Source organism: Megascapheus bottae, chromosome 28 (genome assembly GCF_031878675.1).
Source record: "Megascapheus bottae isolate mThoBot1 chromosome 28, mThoBot2.hap1, whole genome shotgun sequence".
NCBI lineage: Eukaryota > Metazoa > Chordata > Mammalia > Rodentia > Geomyidae > Megascapheus > Megascapheus bottae.
Window position 1 is genome coordinate 13,624,842 of NC_143536.1, and position 16,302 is coordinate 13,641,143.

Consider the following 16,302-nt stretch of genomic DNA (forward strand, 5'->3'; position numbering starts at 1 on the left):
ATGCAAGGGAGACTAGATGATGTTAGGAGTCCCAGTATCCCCTTATAAAATAGGCCTCCAGAGACCTAACTTCCTATTACCAGGCCCCATCCTTAGAGGTTCCAGTGGTACTACAGGTTGGTGGTGAAGCCTTCAACACATGCTTTTGGAGACATTTATTCAAACTCTAGCACTGTCATTTCTATCTGTGTGTGTGCGCGTGCGCGCACGAATTGATACTAAGGCTTGAATTCAGGGCCTGGACCCTGAGCTTCATTTTTGTGCTTGTGGCTAGTGCTCTATCAATTGAGCTCCACTTTCCGGTTTGGGATGTTAATTAGAGATGAGTCTTATGTGCTTTCTCGTCCAGTCTAATTTTGAACTGTGATCCTCCGATCTCAGCCTCCTGAGTGACTGGAGCCACTGGTACCCATCTATCATTTCCAACTTTTTTTTTTTTTTTTTTTTTGCCAGTCCTCAGGATTGAATTCAGGGCCTGAGCACTGTCCTTGGGCTTTCTCAAGGCTAGAGCTCTACCACTTGAGCCACAGCACCACTTTTGGCTTTTTCTATGTATGTAGTACCAAGGATTCAAACCCAGGGTTTCGTGCATGCTAGGCAAGCTCTCTATTACTAGGCCATGCTCCTGTCCTCATTTCCAACTCTAAGAAGCTGTTTCCTGATTTTTTTGTGCCAGTTCTGGGGCTTGAACTTAAGGCTTGGGCACTGTTCCTGTTTTTTTTGTTTTGTTTTGCTTTCCCATCAAGGCTAGCATTTTACTACTTGAGCCACAGCTAAGCTTTGGCATTTTCTGAGTAGTTAGTTGGTGATAAGAGTCTCATGGGCTGGAAATGTGACTTAGTAGTAGTGCTTACCTAGCATGAATGGAGCCCTGGGTTGTATTCTTCAGTACCACATAACAGAAAAATCTGGAAGTAGCATTAAGGCTCAAGTGGTGGTAGAGTGCTAGCCTTGAGCAAAAGAAATTCAGGGACAGTGCTCAGGCCCTGAGCTCAAGCCCAGGACTGGCAAAAAAAAAAAAAAAAAGTCTCATGGATTTTGCTGCCTGGCCTACCTTGGAACTGTGATTCTAAGATCTCAGTTTCCTCAGCGTCTAGGATTACAGGTGTGAGCCATTGGCACTTATCTCTCCCTCCTTTTAAGAAGAAGGTCCTGTGATTTGAACTTAGGGCCTTGTACTTACTGTGATTATCTGCTGCACTACACTATACCACTGGATCCACACACTCAGATTTTTGCTGGCTATTTTGGAGATAGGAGTATGGTAGACTTTTCTTCCCAGGCTGGTTTTGAAGTTCACTTCTTTAGACCTGAGTCTCCTGAGTAGCTTAGTTCAGGCACAAAAATCCTCAAGACTTTTTTTTCCAGTGCATCAGCAAAAAGCCAGAAGTGGAGATGAGGATTGAGTGATGGAGTATCAGCCTTGAGTGTAAAATTCAAGTGAAAGCTTGAGGGACAGAGTTTAGGCCTCGGTAATTTTTTTTAATAATTTTTTATTGTGATTAATAGAAGGGTTACATTATATTCACCAGATAGAAGGTGCATAACTTCACAAACATTGATACCCTTACTCATGACATGGTCCCCATTTCCCTCCCACCCTCCCCCCTAGGCCTCAGTACTATTAAAAAAATTAAAGAAGAAAAAAAATCTTTGGTGTTATGTCACATTGAGAAGGCATTGGCAATATGGGACTAGTTTGGGAAGTAATGTCAGTTTGGGCTTCATGATAGCGCAACTCTCGGGTGACTTTCTCCACTGTTGTAGGTTTTACCATGAGAAAAGAATACTACAAAAGGTCTTTGGAGAATGGAAAGAAGAATGGTGGATTTCTCAGCGAGAATGGAAGCTCTGTGTTCGAGCAGACTGTCACTACAGGTCAGATTTTGTGTTCCATTGCTTCAATTTTATACTTTTTCAAATTTAGCTTTTGTTTAAAAGACCAAATAATTACTTTTTGACATGTTCATGGGTCAAAAGAGCACAGTATTTTATGTTTCCTGGTCTTAGGTCTTGAAATCTGAGCCTGTGTGATATCCCTAAACTCCTTTTGCTGAAGGCTAGTACTCTACTACTTCAGCTATAGCACCACTTCCAACTCTGTCTGTGATTAATTATAGATAAGAGTCTCTTGGACTTTCCTGCTCAGGCTGGCTATGAATTTCATTTTCTTCCTTTCTTCCTTCCTTCCTCCCTCCCTCCCTTCCTTCCTTCCTCCCTCCCTCCCTCCCTCCTTCCCACCTTTCCTTCCTTCCTTCCTTTCCTCCTCCTCCTGCTCCTCCTCCTTCTTCTTCTTCTTCTTCTTCTTCTTCTTCTTCTTCTTCTTCTTCTTCTTCTTCTTCTTCTTCTTCGCTCTTTCTCTCTGTCTCTGTCTCTCTCTCTTCTTTTTTATTTCTTTTTGTTGGTCATGGGGCTTGAACTCTGGGCCTGGGTGCTGTCCATGAGCTACTCAGCTCAAGGCTATTGTTCTACCCCTGGAGCAACAGTGCCACTTCCAGTTTTCTAGCAGTTAATTAGAAATATCAGTCTTTAGTTCCCGGGTGAGCTTTGAATCTCAATCCTTATATCCCAGCCTCCTGAGTTGCTAGAGTTACAGGCGTGATCTACCATGCCTGGCCAGGCTATCATGGTATTTACTGCCATTAAAATCTGTTTAGATTCTTTGGGAGCAGAAGTTCTAATTTTCAGTTATTTCAAACAAAAAATAGGCATGATGAATAATAGAGTATGAAATGCACTCATAGAAAGTGGTATAATGCTAATATGGAGGGATGAGGTGAATGGTATCTGTATCAAGGAGAAAAAAAAGGAAAGTCTACCTTTGACATATTGACATACAAAGAAGTAAATTGTATGTAGTTTACATGATTTAGATGATGAAGATGTAACCATCCTTGCAAATGTCCTAGCCTTATGAATGCTGAAAATGAGTTATTCTTGAACATATCAAATATTTTGGACTCAGTGATATTTCGAAGTGTGGTACAGCTTCGTCTTTAAGGTGAATAGGTTTCATTGTGACTGTGGGGAATGAGATTTGAGCACAAGTACTGATGAGACTGCTTAGTGGTAGAAGCTTCCACATTAACTGTTGTAAGTATAGACAAACCTGGATATGCTGACTAGGCGTTTTCTTTCGTTGTGTTAATGAAAGCTATTTGCTGCTTTGGCTCCTCAGATACTACTTGTACAGTCTGATGTTCCAGAAGTGGATGACTTATGTGTACCAACAACGGGAGCTGAGGAAGAAATACCTTAAAGCTGAGAATCATGGTGAGAAGAAGAAGGTTATGTCAAGAGAAGATGCATTCAAGTTTCTTTTGTTTTTCACTGTGCTGTGTGTGTGTTCTCAGTGTACGGACTTATGTCTATGGTTCCTCCATATGGAATGTTTGGGGGTCTGAAAGTTTATTTTGCTGATTAGAGATCAGCGTCTTGCAAGCTGTGGCTCATGTCTAATCCTAGTTACTTAGGAGGCTGAGATCTCAGAATCGTGGTTCAAAGTTACCTCAGGTAGAAAAGTTCATGAGGCTCTTATCTCAATAAACTACTCAGAAAATGCCAGAAGTGGCACTGTGGCTCAAGTGGTAGAGTGCTAGCTTTGGGTACAAAGAGGCTCAGGGACTCAGGGACAGTGCCCAGCCCCTGAATTCAAACCCCAGGACTGGCAAAAAAAAAGTCTTTTAGGCATTACTATTTGGGCTGGCTTCACACTAGGATCCTTTAGATCTCAACCACCTGAGTAGCTAGCTAGAATTATAGGCATGAGCCACTGGTTTCCAGCTCTGGCTTTCATTATTTTTTTTTCTTTTGTGCCATAACTGGGGCTTGAACTCAGGGCCTAGCTGTTATTATTATGTTATTATGTTATCACTTTATTGTTTTTATAAACACAGTGTACAGAGAAAGTACAAGTTCATGGGTACACTGTCTTCCCTTCCCTCTCTCCAAGTCCCTCCCTCTGGACTCCACCATGTATAGTTCACTTTCATCAGTGCCTTCTTTCTTTTTGAGATGGGGGTGTCGTTGTGTTCCCCAGGTAGTTGGAACTTCTGTATTCAACTGATCCTTCTTATTCTTCTTCTTTTTCTTCTTCTTTTTTTTTTTTTTTTTTTTGCCCCTCCAGGGCCTGGAGCTTGAACTCAGAGCTTGAGCACTGTCCCTGGGCTTTCTCAAGGCTAGAGCTCTATTCCTTGAGCCGCAACACCACTTCCAGCTTTTTCTATGTATGTGATATCAAGGAATCGAACCCAGGTCTTCGAGCATGCTAGTCATGCACTGGACTACTAGGCCAAACTCCCGGCCCCTCAACTGATCCTTCTTGCCAAGCCTTCTAAATAGCTACAAATATACATCACCACTTCTTGCTCAGACCTTCCTTTTTTTTTGCTAGTCGTGGGGCTTGAACTAAGGGCCTGAGCACTTTCCCTGGGCTTTTCTCAAGGCTAGCACTCTGCCACTTGAGCCACAGCACCACTTCCAGCTATTTCTATGTATGTGATACCCTAGCTATTTCTATGTATGTGGTACTGACTGCATGCTAGGCAAGCACTCGTACCACTAGGCCAACTCCTGGCCTCAGACCTTCTTTTTATCATGCTCATTCTACTTCACAACTATTATTTCAAACAGCAAGTTTTATGGCATGATTTTTTCATATTTAACTATTATAGAAAAATAGTATCAACTATATAGAAAAAAGTATCAACTATACAAATGATAGAGCAATGAGTCACACAGGTTCAGTAATTATCAATTCCAGTTTTGTCAAATTCCTATTCTAACTTTTCTGCTGCCTGTGTATGCATATAGTTTCTGGAAGTATTACAGTGTATCCCCTAAAAAATTTTCTTTCTTTCTTTTTTGTGGGTCATGGGCTTGAACTCGGCCTGGGCAATGTCCCTGAGCTGTTCAGCTCAAGGCTACCGCCCTAGTCCTAGGCGTTGTCTCTGAGCTCTTCAGCTCAAGGCTACCACCCTACCCTTGAGCCAAGCCCCACTTGAGATTAATTGGAGATAAAAGTCTGATTCTTTTGTGCCCAGGCTGGCTTTGAACCTTGATCCTCAAATCTCAGCCTCTTGAGTAGCTAGGATTACAGACATAAGCCACCACACCTGGCTAATACTGATTTTTTTTACATCATATTTCATATGTCAAGTTTAACAAATATTCAAGAATGGAATCTCTATGCAATCACTGGCAAATTAAAGTGAAGCTGAGAGTTTGTATGTCATAGATACATACCTACCTATATCTCATATCTATAGAATATACATACAATCATAGAATGATTTTTCTTTAAATGTTTTATAAATGTTACCTTTTTGGGGGGTTGGAGGTATTATTCCCATGTACACTTGGATCTTTCTTAGTTTTGTAGCACTTCATTACATTTCCAGCAGGGGGCACTTGAGGAGTGGAAAGATGTACATATTCAAGTCTGATTAGAGATGGCTTGAGCTTATATCCTTACACAGATTAATTCATCTCTTTTCTCTCTCTCTCTCTCCCTCTCCCTCTCCTCTTTCTCTTTTTTTTTTCCAGTCCTGGGCCTGAGCTCAGGGCCTGAGCACTGTCCTTATGTTTTCTCAAAACTAGAACTCAACCACTTGAGCTACAGCACCACTTTCAGCTTTTTTCTACATATGTGGTACCAAGGACTCAAACTCGGGTTTTCTTGCATGCTAGACAAACACTCTACCACTAGGCCAAACTCCTGGCCCCTTTCCACTCTTTTCAAAACATCTCTTTGGTGTCTCTAGATGTAAAAAAAAAAGTACAAAAGGCCTGGAAGTCCTGGTTGATCTACGTGATTGTTCGTAGAACCAAACTTGAGATGCACACCACTGCTCTGGAGTTTAGGCAGCGGAGTATCTTATGGTAAGTGTGTGCCATTGTCTCACAAATATCCTTTTACCTCAGCAACGTTTTCCTTCTTTAATCCATTTTAAAACAATAGTTTGTTGCCAGGTGCTGGTGACTCATGCCTATAATCCTAGGTACTCAAGAGGCTGAGATCTGAGGATCTCATTTCAGAGCCAGCTAGGCATGAAAGTCTGTGAAACTCTTATCTCAAATGAACCACCAGAAAACTGAAAGTGGCAATATGGCTTAAGTGGTAGAGTGCTAGCCTTGAGCTGAAGAGCTCAACGACAGTGCCCAGGCCCAGAGTTCAAGTCCCATGACCAGCCAAAAAAAAAAAAATTTTTTTTTTTTACACTGCTGTGGCTTGAATCTAGGGCCTCACACTTACTGGCTGGTGTTGTGTCACCAAAGCCAAGACTCCAGCCCTCTAGGACTTTTTAGTTTTGCTGGTCCTAAGGCTTGAACTCAGAATCAAAACACTTTCTAGCCCGAGCCATGTCTTCTCTCATGGCTTTTTGCAAGTTAATTGGAGATCAGAATCTATGGTTTGTCTGTCTGGATTGACTTAGAACAGTGACTGTACTCTACCACTTGAACTATAGCTCTGCTTTAGGCTTTTTGGTAGCTGATTGGAGATAAGAGTCTCACAGACTTTCTTGCCGGGCTAGCTTTGAACCTCAGTCCTTAGATCTTAGCCTATTCAGTAAGTAGAATTACAAGTGTGAGCCACCAGCTCCTGGCTTGATTATTGGTTTTTGTTTTAGCAGTGAATCTAGCAGTACCATTCTAGAGATGGCACTGTATAAGAGAAAACGAGTTGGGGATTCGAACCATATCCCCTAAACTGCCCTTCTCTGTCCTGGGTGGCTTTTTCCTGATGGATTCTCTCTTTGATTTGATCTTGCAGGGTGTGGTGGAGCAAGTGGAGGCAACAACTCAGACAAGCCTATGTGAACCATGCTCTCTATGCCACAGCTGTGAAGCACAGGGCCCTGAGCCTCCAGCTGCAGGTGCGTCCAATAAACTTGGGCTTTGTGTTGTCAGCAGAAAGCCATTCTGCTTTTGTTTTCTGTTGGTAAGGGAGGTGCAGTATGGAAGCCTGGGCTCTTGCACGGGTGATTGCTGCTGTGTTGACTATAGTGAGCTAGTCCACCATGTGATTCTTATAATTTGTAAAGAATTCCTATCATTGTGGGGACTGGAAGGGAATTGTGAATTAGTCAAAAGCTTTTTTTCTAAAAGCAGTTTATTAATTTGACAGTCCTGGGCCTTGAACTCAGGGCCCGATCACTCTCCTTGGGGTTTCTCAAGGCTAGAACCCTACCACTTGAGCCATAACACCACTTCTGGCTTTTTTCTTTTTTTTTTTTTTGCCAGTCCTGGGCTTGAGCTCAGGGCCTGAGCACTGTCCTTGGACTTTCTCAAGGCTAGAGCTCTACCACTTGAGCTTCAGCACCACTTCCAGCTTTTTTCTATGTGTGTGGTACCGAGGAATCGAACCCGGGTATTCATGCATGCTAGGCAAGCACTCTGCCACTAGGCCAAACTCCTGGCCCCTAAAAGCAGTTTATTTATTTATTTATTTATGTTGAGCAATTTTTAAAAATTTAATTTTGTCCAGGTGATGTACAGTTGTTACAATTACATACATCAGGTAGTGAGTACATTTCTTCTTTTTTTAAATATATTTTTTATTGTAATTAATAAAAGGGTTACATGATAATTTGCCAGATAGAAGGTGCATTAATTCACATATATTGATACCCTTTCACATGTCTTGGTCCCCATTACCTGCGCGCCCCCCCATCTTGGTTTTTTCCCCCCTTCCCTATCCAATTTCAAATAACCAAATACAAATAAATCCAATACATCAGATAACAAAATGAGATACTGTAACAATATGAGATAACCAAGGGACAGCAAAAGAGATGAGAGATAACATTAAGGACAACAATCATTCATTATATGGCTTTTGTTTCAATATCCTGGAGGTCTTTTCAGTTAGCTTCATCCTATATGGCCTTATGTATCAAGGTTTTGTTCTATTGCACATCTCTGCTAGTAGAGCCCAAGGTTTCTTTTTTTTATTTTTATATCCTCTTCTCTATTTTTTTTTTCTACTGAAAATTAGAAAGTAATGCAGACAGCCTAGCATGGTAGCTCATGCTTATAATCCTAGCTGCTTAGGAGGCTGAGATCTGAGGATCAAGATTCAAAGCCAGCCCAGGCACTCAAAGTCCCTGAGACTCCTTTTTTTTTTTTTTAAACCAAAATAATTTTTTTATTGTAATTAGTAAAAGGGTTACATGATATTTGCCATATAGAAGGTGCATTAATTCACATACATTGATACCCTTTCACATGTCTTGGTACCCATTTCCCTCCCCCCCCCTGAGATTCTTATTTCTGATTAACCATTAGAAAACTAGAAGTGGGGGCTGGGAGTTTGGCCTAGTGGTAGAGTGCTTGCCTAGCATGCACAAAGACCCAGGTTCGATTCCTTGGTACTATATACATAGAAAAAAGCCGGAAGTGGTGCTGAGGCTCAAGTGGTAGAGCTCTAGCCTTGAGAAAGTCCAAGGACAGTGCTTAAGCCCTGAGCCCAAGCCCAGGACTGGCAAAAAAAAAAGAAAGAAAGAAAACTAGAAGTGGCACTGTGGCTCTAGGGGTAGGGTGGTAGCCTTGAGCTGAAGAGCTCAGGGACAGGGCCCTAGCCCAGAGTTCAAGCACCATGACCAACAAGAACAACAAAAAAGAGTTTCACAGACTTTCCTGCACTGGCTGGCTTTGAACAGCAATCTTCAGATCTCAGCCTCTTGAGTAGGTAGGATTATAGGCGTGAGCCACCAGCACCTAGCATATTCTTGCTATTTTGTGCCTTTTCTAGAGTTCAGTTAAAGGTGACAAAGAGCTTTTTGAAACTGGGAAAGAGTGAGGAAAGGAGTGACATTGTCTAAAAAGAAATGTACTCTTGGGAGTGGCACAATGGCTCAGAGTGGTTAGAGTACTAGCATTGAGCAAAAACACTCAGGAACAGTGCTCAGGCCCTGAGTTCAAGCCCTATGACTGACAAAAAAATGAAAGAAAGAAATGTACTTTTTACCTGACTTATGTAACTAAACCACTCACTCCCCATTACAATACCTTTATAATAACTAAAAAAAAATTAATCTCTTTTGCTGTCCCTTGGTTATCTCATATTGTTACAGTATCTTACCTTATTATCTGATATATTGTATATATGTTTATTTCAAATAGGATAGGGAAGGGAGGGAAAATAAGATGAGGGGAGGGGGTGGGGGAGAGGGAAATGGGAACAAAAACCAGAGAAAGCATAGCAATGTTTGTGAAGTAATGCACCTTCTATCTGGCAAATATAATGTAACCCTTCTATTAATTACAATAAAATTATATTTTAAAAAATCTAAAAAGAGCTTTTAATGTAGGATAGGAGGAAACTAGCTCATTCATTTTCTTTCTTTTCTTCTTTCTTTCTTTCGCCAATCCTAGAGACTGAACTTGAGGCCTGAGCACTGTCTTTGGGCTTTTTCAAGGCTAGGGCTCTACCACTGGAGTCACAGCACCACTTTCAGCTTTTCTATGTATGTGGTACTGAGGAATTGGACCTGGGTCTTTGTGCCTGCTAGGCAAGCATTCTGCCACTAGGCCAAACTCCAAGCACTTTTTCTTTATTTTGTTGTGCTCATTCTGGGGCTTAAACACAGGACCTGGGTATTGTCCTTGAGCTCTTTTGCTGAAGGCTAGCAACTCTACCTTTTGATGCACAGCTCCACTTCCAGCTTTTTGTTATTCATTGGGAGTTAAGAGTCTCATAGCTGGGCCGCGAGTTTGGCCTAGTGGTAGAGTGCTTGCCTAGCATTCATGAAGACCCAGTTCAATTCCTCCATACCATATACATAGGGGAAAAAAAGCCAGAAGTGGTGCTGAGGCTCAAGTGGTAGAGCTCTAGCCTTGAGAAAGTCCAAGGACAGTGCTCAGGCCCTGAGCTCAAGCCCAGGACTGGCAAAAAAAAAAAGTCATAGCTGGGTGTGGTAGCTTTCGCCCGTAATCCTGAGGCTCCTCAGGATCGCAGTTCAAAGCCAACCGGGCACTAAAGAATGTGAGAATCTTAATTCCAATTAACCACTAGAAAACAGGAAGTGTGGCTGTGGCTCCAAGGGATAATCACTGAGCTAAAGAGCTCAGAGACAACACCCAGGCCAAGAGTTCAAGCCCCAGGACCCACCAAAATAAAAAATGTCATAGACTTTGGCTGGGAATGTGGCTCAGTGGTAGAGCTTGCTAGCATGAAGCCCTGAATTGGATACCTCTGTACCACAAACAGAAAAAGCCTGAAGTGGTGCACTGTGGCTTTATTGGTAAAGTTAGTGCTAGCCTTGAGCAAAAGAATCTCAGAGATAGTGCCTAGACCCTGAGTTCAAACCTCAGATCTCAGTCTCTTGAGTAGGATTATGATGATAGCCACTGACTCCTGGCTTCTGGTTTCTAATTTTGGCCTATCTGGTGTGTTTGTTTCTTCTCTTCACCTGTATTTCACCTGTTTTTCTAAGTCTCCTATAATTCAGTGATTTCTCTGGTTTTCAGGCTTGGTCACAGTGGCAAAAAGAGCTCCAGCACAGTCAACAGGAGAGAGGGAAGGTAGCTTCTGCAGTGCATCACCATGAGTGCTGGCAAAAGCAGAGATGCTTGAAGGCGTGGCTTGAATACCTGCATGTCCGGAGGATGAAGAGGCAAAAGAATGGTGAGCAGGACTTGTGGGCTCTCAAAACAGGGGCCTAGTTAGAAGATCCTTCTTTTTTCCTGTTGCCAGTGATACCTTATGAAGAAGAAATATTACCATATCATGGCATACATTTTGGTGAAAAGATTTTGAGAGAAAAAGAATACATCGTTTTGGTGCTGAGAATGTGGCTTAGTGGTAGAGTGCTTGCTTGCCTAGCATGCACAAGGACCTGGCTTCATTCCTCAGTACCATATACACAAAAAAAGCCAGAAGTGGTGCTGTGGCTCAAGTGGTAGAGCTCTAGTCTTGAGAAAGCCCAAGGGCAGGCCCAGGCTCTGAGTTGAAGCCCCAGGACTGCCGGGAGGGGGGGGGAGGGGGAGAAAGGTGGGGGGGTCCAGAAGCTTAGCTTAGTGATAGAGTGCTTGTCTAGCATGCACAAAGACCTGGGTTTGATTCCTGATACCACATGCACAGAAAAAGCTGGAAGTGGTACTGTGGCTCAAGTGTCAGGATGTGCTACCCTTTAGCAAAATTGTCCAAGGACAGTGCTCAGGCTCTGAGTTCAAGCCCCAGGACTAGCAAAAAAAAAAAAAAAGTTATTAATTTTTTTTTTTGCTGCAATAAAGGTGATATACAAAGAGGTTATAGTTGTGTAAAGAGCACATTTATTTTTGGACATTGTCATCCCTTTTTTTTTTTTTTTTTTTTGCCAGTCCTGGGCTTGAGCTCAGGGCCTGAGCACTGTCCTTGGACTTTCTCAAGGCTAGAACTCTACCACTTGAGCCTCAGCACCACTTGCGGCTTTTTCTATATATGTGGTACCAAGGAATCGAACCCGGGTCTTTGCGCATGCTAGGCAAGCACTTTAACCACTAGGCCAAATTCCCAGCCCGTCATCCTTTTTTACACTCCCAGTGTTTCTCTCCCGTCCCTACCCACAAGTTATATAGTTCATTTTCAACATAGTATCCGATTCCCTCCCATCCATATCCTCAAGTGACTTAGTTCATTTTCAGCATAGTATCTGATGAGTGTTGTTGCTGCATTTGTTAGACTACATCGTTCTTGCCTGGTGTTTGTGGCTCACTCCTATAATCTTAGTTTCTCTCGAGGCTGAATGTGAGGATTGCAGTTTGAAGCTAGCCCAGGCAGGAAAGTTCATGGAGATCTTATCTCCACTTAACTACCAAAAAGCCAGAAGTAGAACTGTAGCTCAAGTGATCACTTGCTGACCTTGAGCATAAAAGTTCAGGGATAGGGGATGGGAGTTTGGCCTAGTGGTAGAGTGCTTGTCTAGCATGCATGAAGACCCGGGTTCGATTCCTCGGTACCACATACATAGAGAAAAGCTGGAAATGGTGCTGAGGCTCAAGTGGTAGAGTGCTAAGCCTTGAGAAAGTCCAAGGACTGGCAAAGCAAAAAAAAAAAAAAACAAAAAAAAAGTTCAGGGATAGTGCCCAAGCTCTGAGTTGAAGCCCTAGGACTGACACGTGCCCATTTCCTACCCCCAAATGAATAGATCATTCTGGATTCACATTTATTTCCTTTTGATCTTCTATGTATATATTTTACTTAAACATGATTTTGATTTTTGTAAACAAATATGTATATTTTATTTTTTTTTTTTTTTGCTAGTCATGTGGCTTGAACTCAGGGCCTAGGCATTATCCCTGAGCTTTTTTCTTTTGCTCAAAGCTAGCACTTGAGCCACAGTCCCACTTACTCCATTTTCTGTTTACCTGGTACTGAGGAATTGAACCCTGGGCTTTGTGTGTGCTGGGCAAGCACTCTACCACTGAACCGTATTCCCTTCCCCTGTATATTTATTTTAAATAGAGCTGTTTCGTTTGTTTGTTTTATTGCCTGTTCTCAGGCACGTGTGCTGTCCCTACCTTTTGTGCTCAAGGCTACCATTCTGCCGTTTGAGCCCCAGCTCTATTTCTAGCTTTTTTGGTAGTTCATCAGAGATGAAGGTTTCACAGACTTTCCCAGAGCTGTGACATTTGGCTAGAATTTTTTTTTACCGGTCTTGGAGCTTGCACTCAGGGCCTGAGCACTGTCCTTGGGCTTTCTCAAGTCTAGAGCTCTATCTCTTAGGCTATAACATCATTTCTGGCTTTTTCGATGTACTTGATACCAAGGACTCAAACCTGGGTCTCTGTGCATAGTAGGCAAGTACTCTACCAATAAGAATATTTTATGAGGGGCCAGGAGTTTGGCCTAGTGGTTAAAGTGCTTGCCTAGCATGCATGAAGACCCGGGTTCAATTCCTTGGTACCACATATATAGAAAAAAAAGCTGGAAGTGGTGCTGAGGCTCAAGTGGTAGAGCTCTAGCCTTGAGAAAGTCCAAGGACAGTGCTCAGGCCCTGAGCTCAAGCCCAGGACTGGCAAAAAAAAAAAAAAAAAAAAGAATATTTTATGACTTCCTTTCCCAATTAGTTTCAGAAACAGAAATCATATGAATGTGATATTGGCAATCTTTAAATTTGAGCGTGTTGAAATAACACAGTGAGCTATTAATGCCCAGAAATGCAGTCTTTTTTTCTGTGGGTCATGGATGGGGCTTGGACTCTGTGCCTAGGCACTGTCCCTGAGCTTTTCAGCTTATGGCTATACCACCCTACCCCAGGGACTGGGAATTGTCCTTATAGCCCTGCCCCTGGGAACCTCAGCACTAGCCACTTCCTTTTCTAGAGGTCAATTGGGGATGAGAGTCTCAAGATCTTTACTGCATGGGCTGGTTTTGAACTGTGATCCTTAGATCTCAGTAGCTAGGATTACAGACGTTAGCCACCGCGCCCGGCTGACTCAGGAATTCTTGATGACCTAGTGTTTGCAACTTTTTTATTTTTTGGTTCTAAAGATCAGATTTAAGGCCTTGTATATGCTACACACATATTCTGAGCTAAGTTACAACCCTGCCTAAAAAACTTTTGAAGAGGCTGGGCTCTGACTAATGTCTGTAATCCTAGCTACTTGGGAGGCTGAGATATGAGGATCGCAGTTCAAGGCCAGCCTGGGCACTAAAGACATTGAGACTCTTATCTCCAATTAAGCACTGTGGCTCATGGGGTAGGGCTGTAGCTTTGAGCTGAAGAGCTCAGGGATAGTGCCAGGCCCAGAGTTCAAGCCATAAGACCCCACCAAAAAAACAAAAAAACCCACACTTTGGAAGAATTAGACACAGGTGTCTCATGCCTATAATACTAGCTACTCACGAGGCTAAGATCTGAGGTTTGAGATTCAAAGCCAGTTGGAGAAGGAAAGTCATGACACCCATCTATTAACTAATAAAAATCTAGAAGTGAAGGTGTGCCTCAAGTGATAAAATCCTTGCCTTGAATTTAAAAAAGTCCAGGGACAGCACCTAGGTCTTAAGTTCAAGCCCCAGGATGAGCACACATACACAAAACAAAAGCTTGTAAAAATCCTTTCCAGTAGCAGCTATGAATCCCTGCCGGTGGTCAGACTTGTCTTCTCTTATCATCTCTCACTGAAAGGAAGAGTAGGAAAAAACTGAAGTTATTCCTCTGTTACAGAAATGGCTGCGAGATTCCACTGTGTCACTGTGCTGCAGATATACTTCTGTGACTGGCAGTGGGCCTGGCAATGGAAACAGAGCTTGTCTGCCCACCAGGCCCTGGTAGAGGAGCTGGCCAGGAGGATGGCACTGCGGAGGGTCTTCACACACTGGAAACACTGTATCCTTCTCTGTCACCCAGCCTGTGCACCCTTCAGCCAGGACAGTGTGGAGCTGAGCTGCATAGCAAAGGGTCAGGAAGATGCAGTTAGCAAACTATCTGACAGCCTTATCGCTGCTGAACTTTTTGAATTATTCTGTTGCTGTTGTTTTAACTTGGACTGCATTGGAAAGAGTACTTACAACATCTACTTCAATGAGTAGTAGTAAAATAAACCCCTGTGAGCTTACAACCCAACTTTAAATAAAAGGTAAAGCTAGAAGCTGAAGATAACTGCCAAGGATTGGTGTTTGAAGCTGCCTGAGCAGTGAAATCCATGAGCCTCTTACCTCTAATACACTACTCAGAAAAAGCCAGAAGTGGCGCTGTGTCTCAAGTGGTAGAGTGCTAGCCTTGAACATAAAACAGCTCAGGGACAGAGCCCAGGCCCTGAGTTAAGGCCCTAAGATTTCTCCCCAACAAACAAAAATAGATCTAGCACCTCTGCCTACTCCCCCCTATAAATCTCTTTTCTGCTTTCTCCAGGGAGGTCATTACAGTTCCATATCTTTTTTTTTTTTTTGGCAGTCCAAGGACTTGAACTCATGGCCTGGGCACTGTCTTTGGACACTTTTTGCTCAAGGCTAGCACTCTGCCATTTGAACTGTGACACCATTTCCAGCTTTTTCTGAGTATGTGGTACCAAGGAATGGAACCCAGGTATTTGTGCATGCTAGGTGAGCACTCTAGCAATAGACTACACTCCCAGCCCTGTTCCATATCTGTTTCTATTGGCATTTCCAGTGTTTCTCTGTGCACTCAGGGAGTAGAAGTAGTCCTGACCATCTACTTCTCAGTACCATCACTGTGGTCATGGCTCTTGTTTGTTGAACTTGATACCATCTGTGGTCATTATGCACAGTTCTATCAGATTTTGTAGTTCTGTGGAATAGGTGTCCCTGTCTTCATATGTAGGTAGTAAACAGATGGGTTACATTTAAGAGATTAAGTCTTTGGTAGAACATAGGCCTTTACTCCTGTGCAAATGTTCTTAATTATTACCCCTGAATCATGTTAACTGCCCCTGCTTCAGTTCTGTAGATAGAGCAACTCGAATCAGAGTATTCATTGTTTCATGGGACATATAGTCATGAAAATGGGCCATGACACTATCAATATGATGTGCTAAGTGCAGACATAAATATTTGTATCAAGAACAAGAAAAGTTTTGGCACTAGTGGCTCATCCTGTGATCCTAGCTCCATAGGAGCCTGAGATCTGATTGAGGTTCAAAGCCCACCCAAGCAGGAAAGTCCATGAAATTTTAATCTTCAATTAATTGCCTAAATGTAAGTGGAGTTGTGGCTCAAGCAGTAGAGCACTAGCCTTGAGCAGAAAAGCACAGGGACAGTGCACAGGCCTTGAGTTCAAGCCCCAGTACTGGAACCAAAGGAGGGAAAAAAAAGTTTGTGTCTTAAGAATGTGTCGTCACGGCACATACTTAGAAACCCAGCTCAGGAGACCGAGGCTAAAGGATTGTGAATTTGTCTGTCTAGGCATGTAGTTCTGTGGAGATTCAGGCAAGGAGGGAATATTTGAACTGAATGTAAATGTCAGGGGAAGACAGGTTCTCCAGACACAGAAACTAGGAAGGACATTTCAGGTGTAAGGGATGCCATGTGTCCACGTTTACAAGTGAGGAGAAATTTTCACCTCACAAGATGTGGGGTGCTGCTGGCGGAAGGGCCAGTGCTGGCCCAGGAATCAGCTGATTTTTCTGATGATTGCCACTGGGGAGCTTCTGGGGGGTTCCAGAGTAGCTGTGCACAAGCATGGATTTGTGCTTTAGAGCGTTCTGGATTAGAAGATGGAGGCTGGCCAGGACCACCAGCCGTGTGAGAGCATGCTTACATTCTGTGGGAGTGACAATTCAGATGAGCTTCAGAGATAGACAATCCTGGAGATGAAGAGAGGAGAGGCCTGGGAGGAGAGCAGATGGGCTTGGCAGCTG

The 16,302-nt window shown here is 42.9% G+C and overlaps 1 protein-coding gene across 1 annotated transcript in view; it reads left to right on the plus strand.

Annotated features, from left to right (window-relative positions):
- Sfi1 (SFI1 centrin binding protein) overlaps positions 1 to 16,302 on the plus strand; it is a 56,520-nt gene that overhangs the window by 14,181 nt on the left and 26,037 nt on the right. Inside the window, exons 5-10 of the mRNA XM_090320518.1 lie at positions 1,768 to 1,878; positions 3,179 to 3,273; positions 5,763 to 5,880; positions 6,773 to 6,875; positions 10,471 to 10,627; positions 14,151 to 14,312. Coding sequence (XP_090176644.1) covers positions 1,768 to 1,878; positions 3,179 to 3,273; positions 5,763 to 5,880; positions 6,773 to 6,875; positions 10,471 to 10,627; positions 14,151 to 14,312 — 746 coding nt within the window. The remainder of the gene's footprint in view (positions 1 to 1,767; positions 1,879 to 3,178; positions 3,274 to 5,762; positions 5,881 to 6,772; positions 6,876 to 10,470; positions 10,628 to 14,150; positions 14,313 to 16,302) is intronic.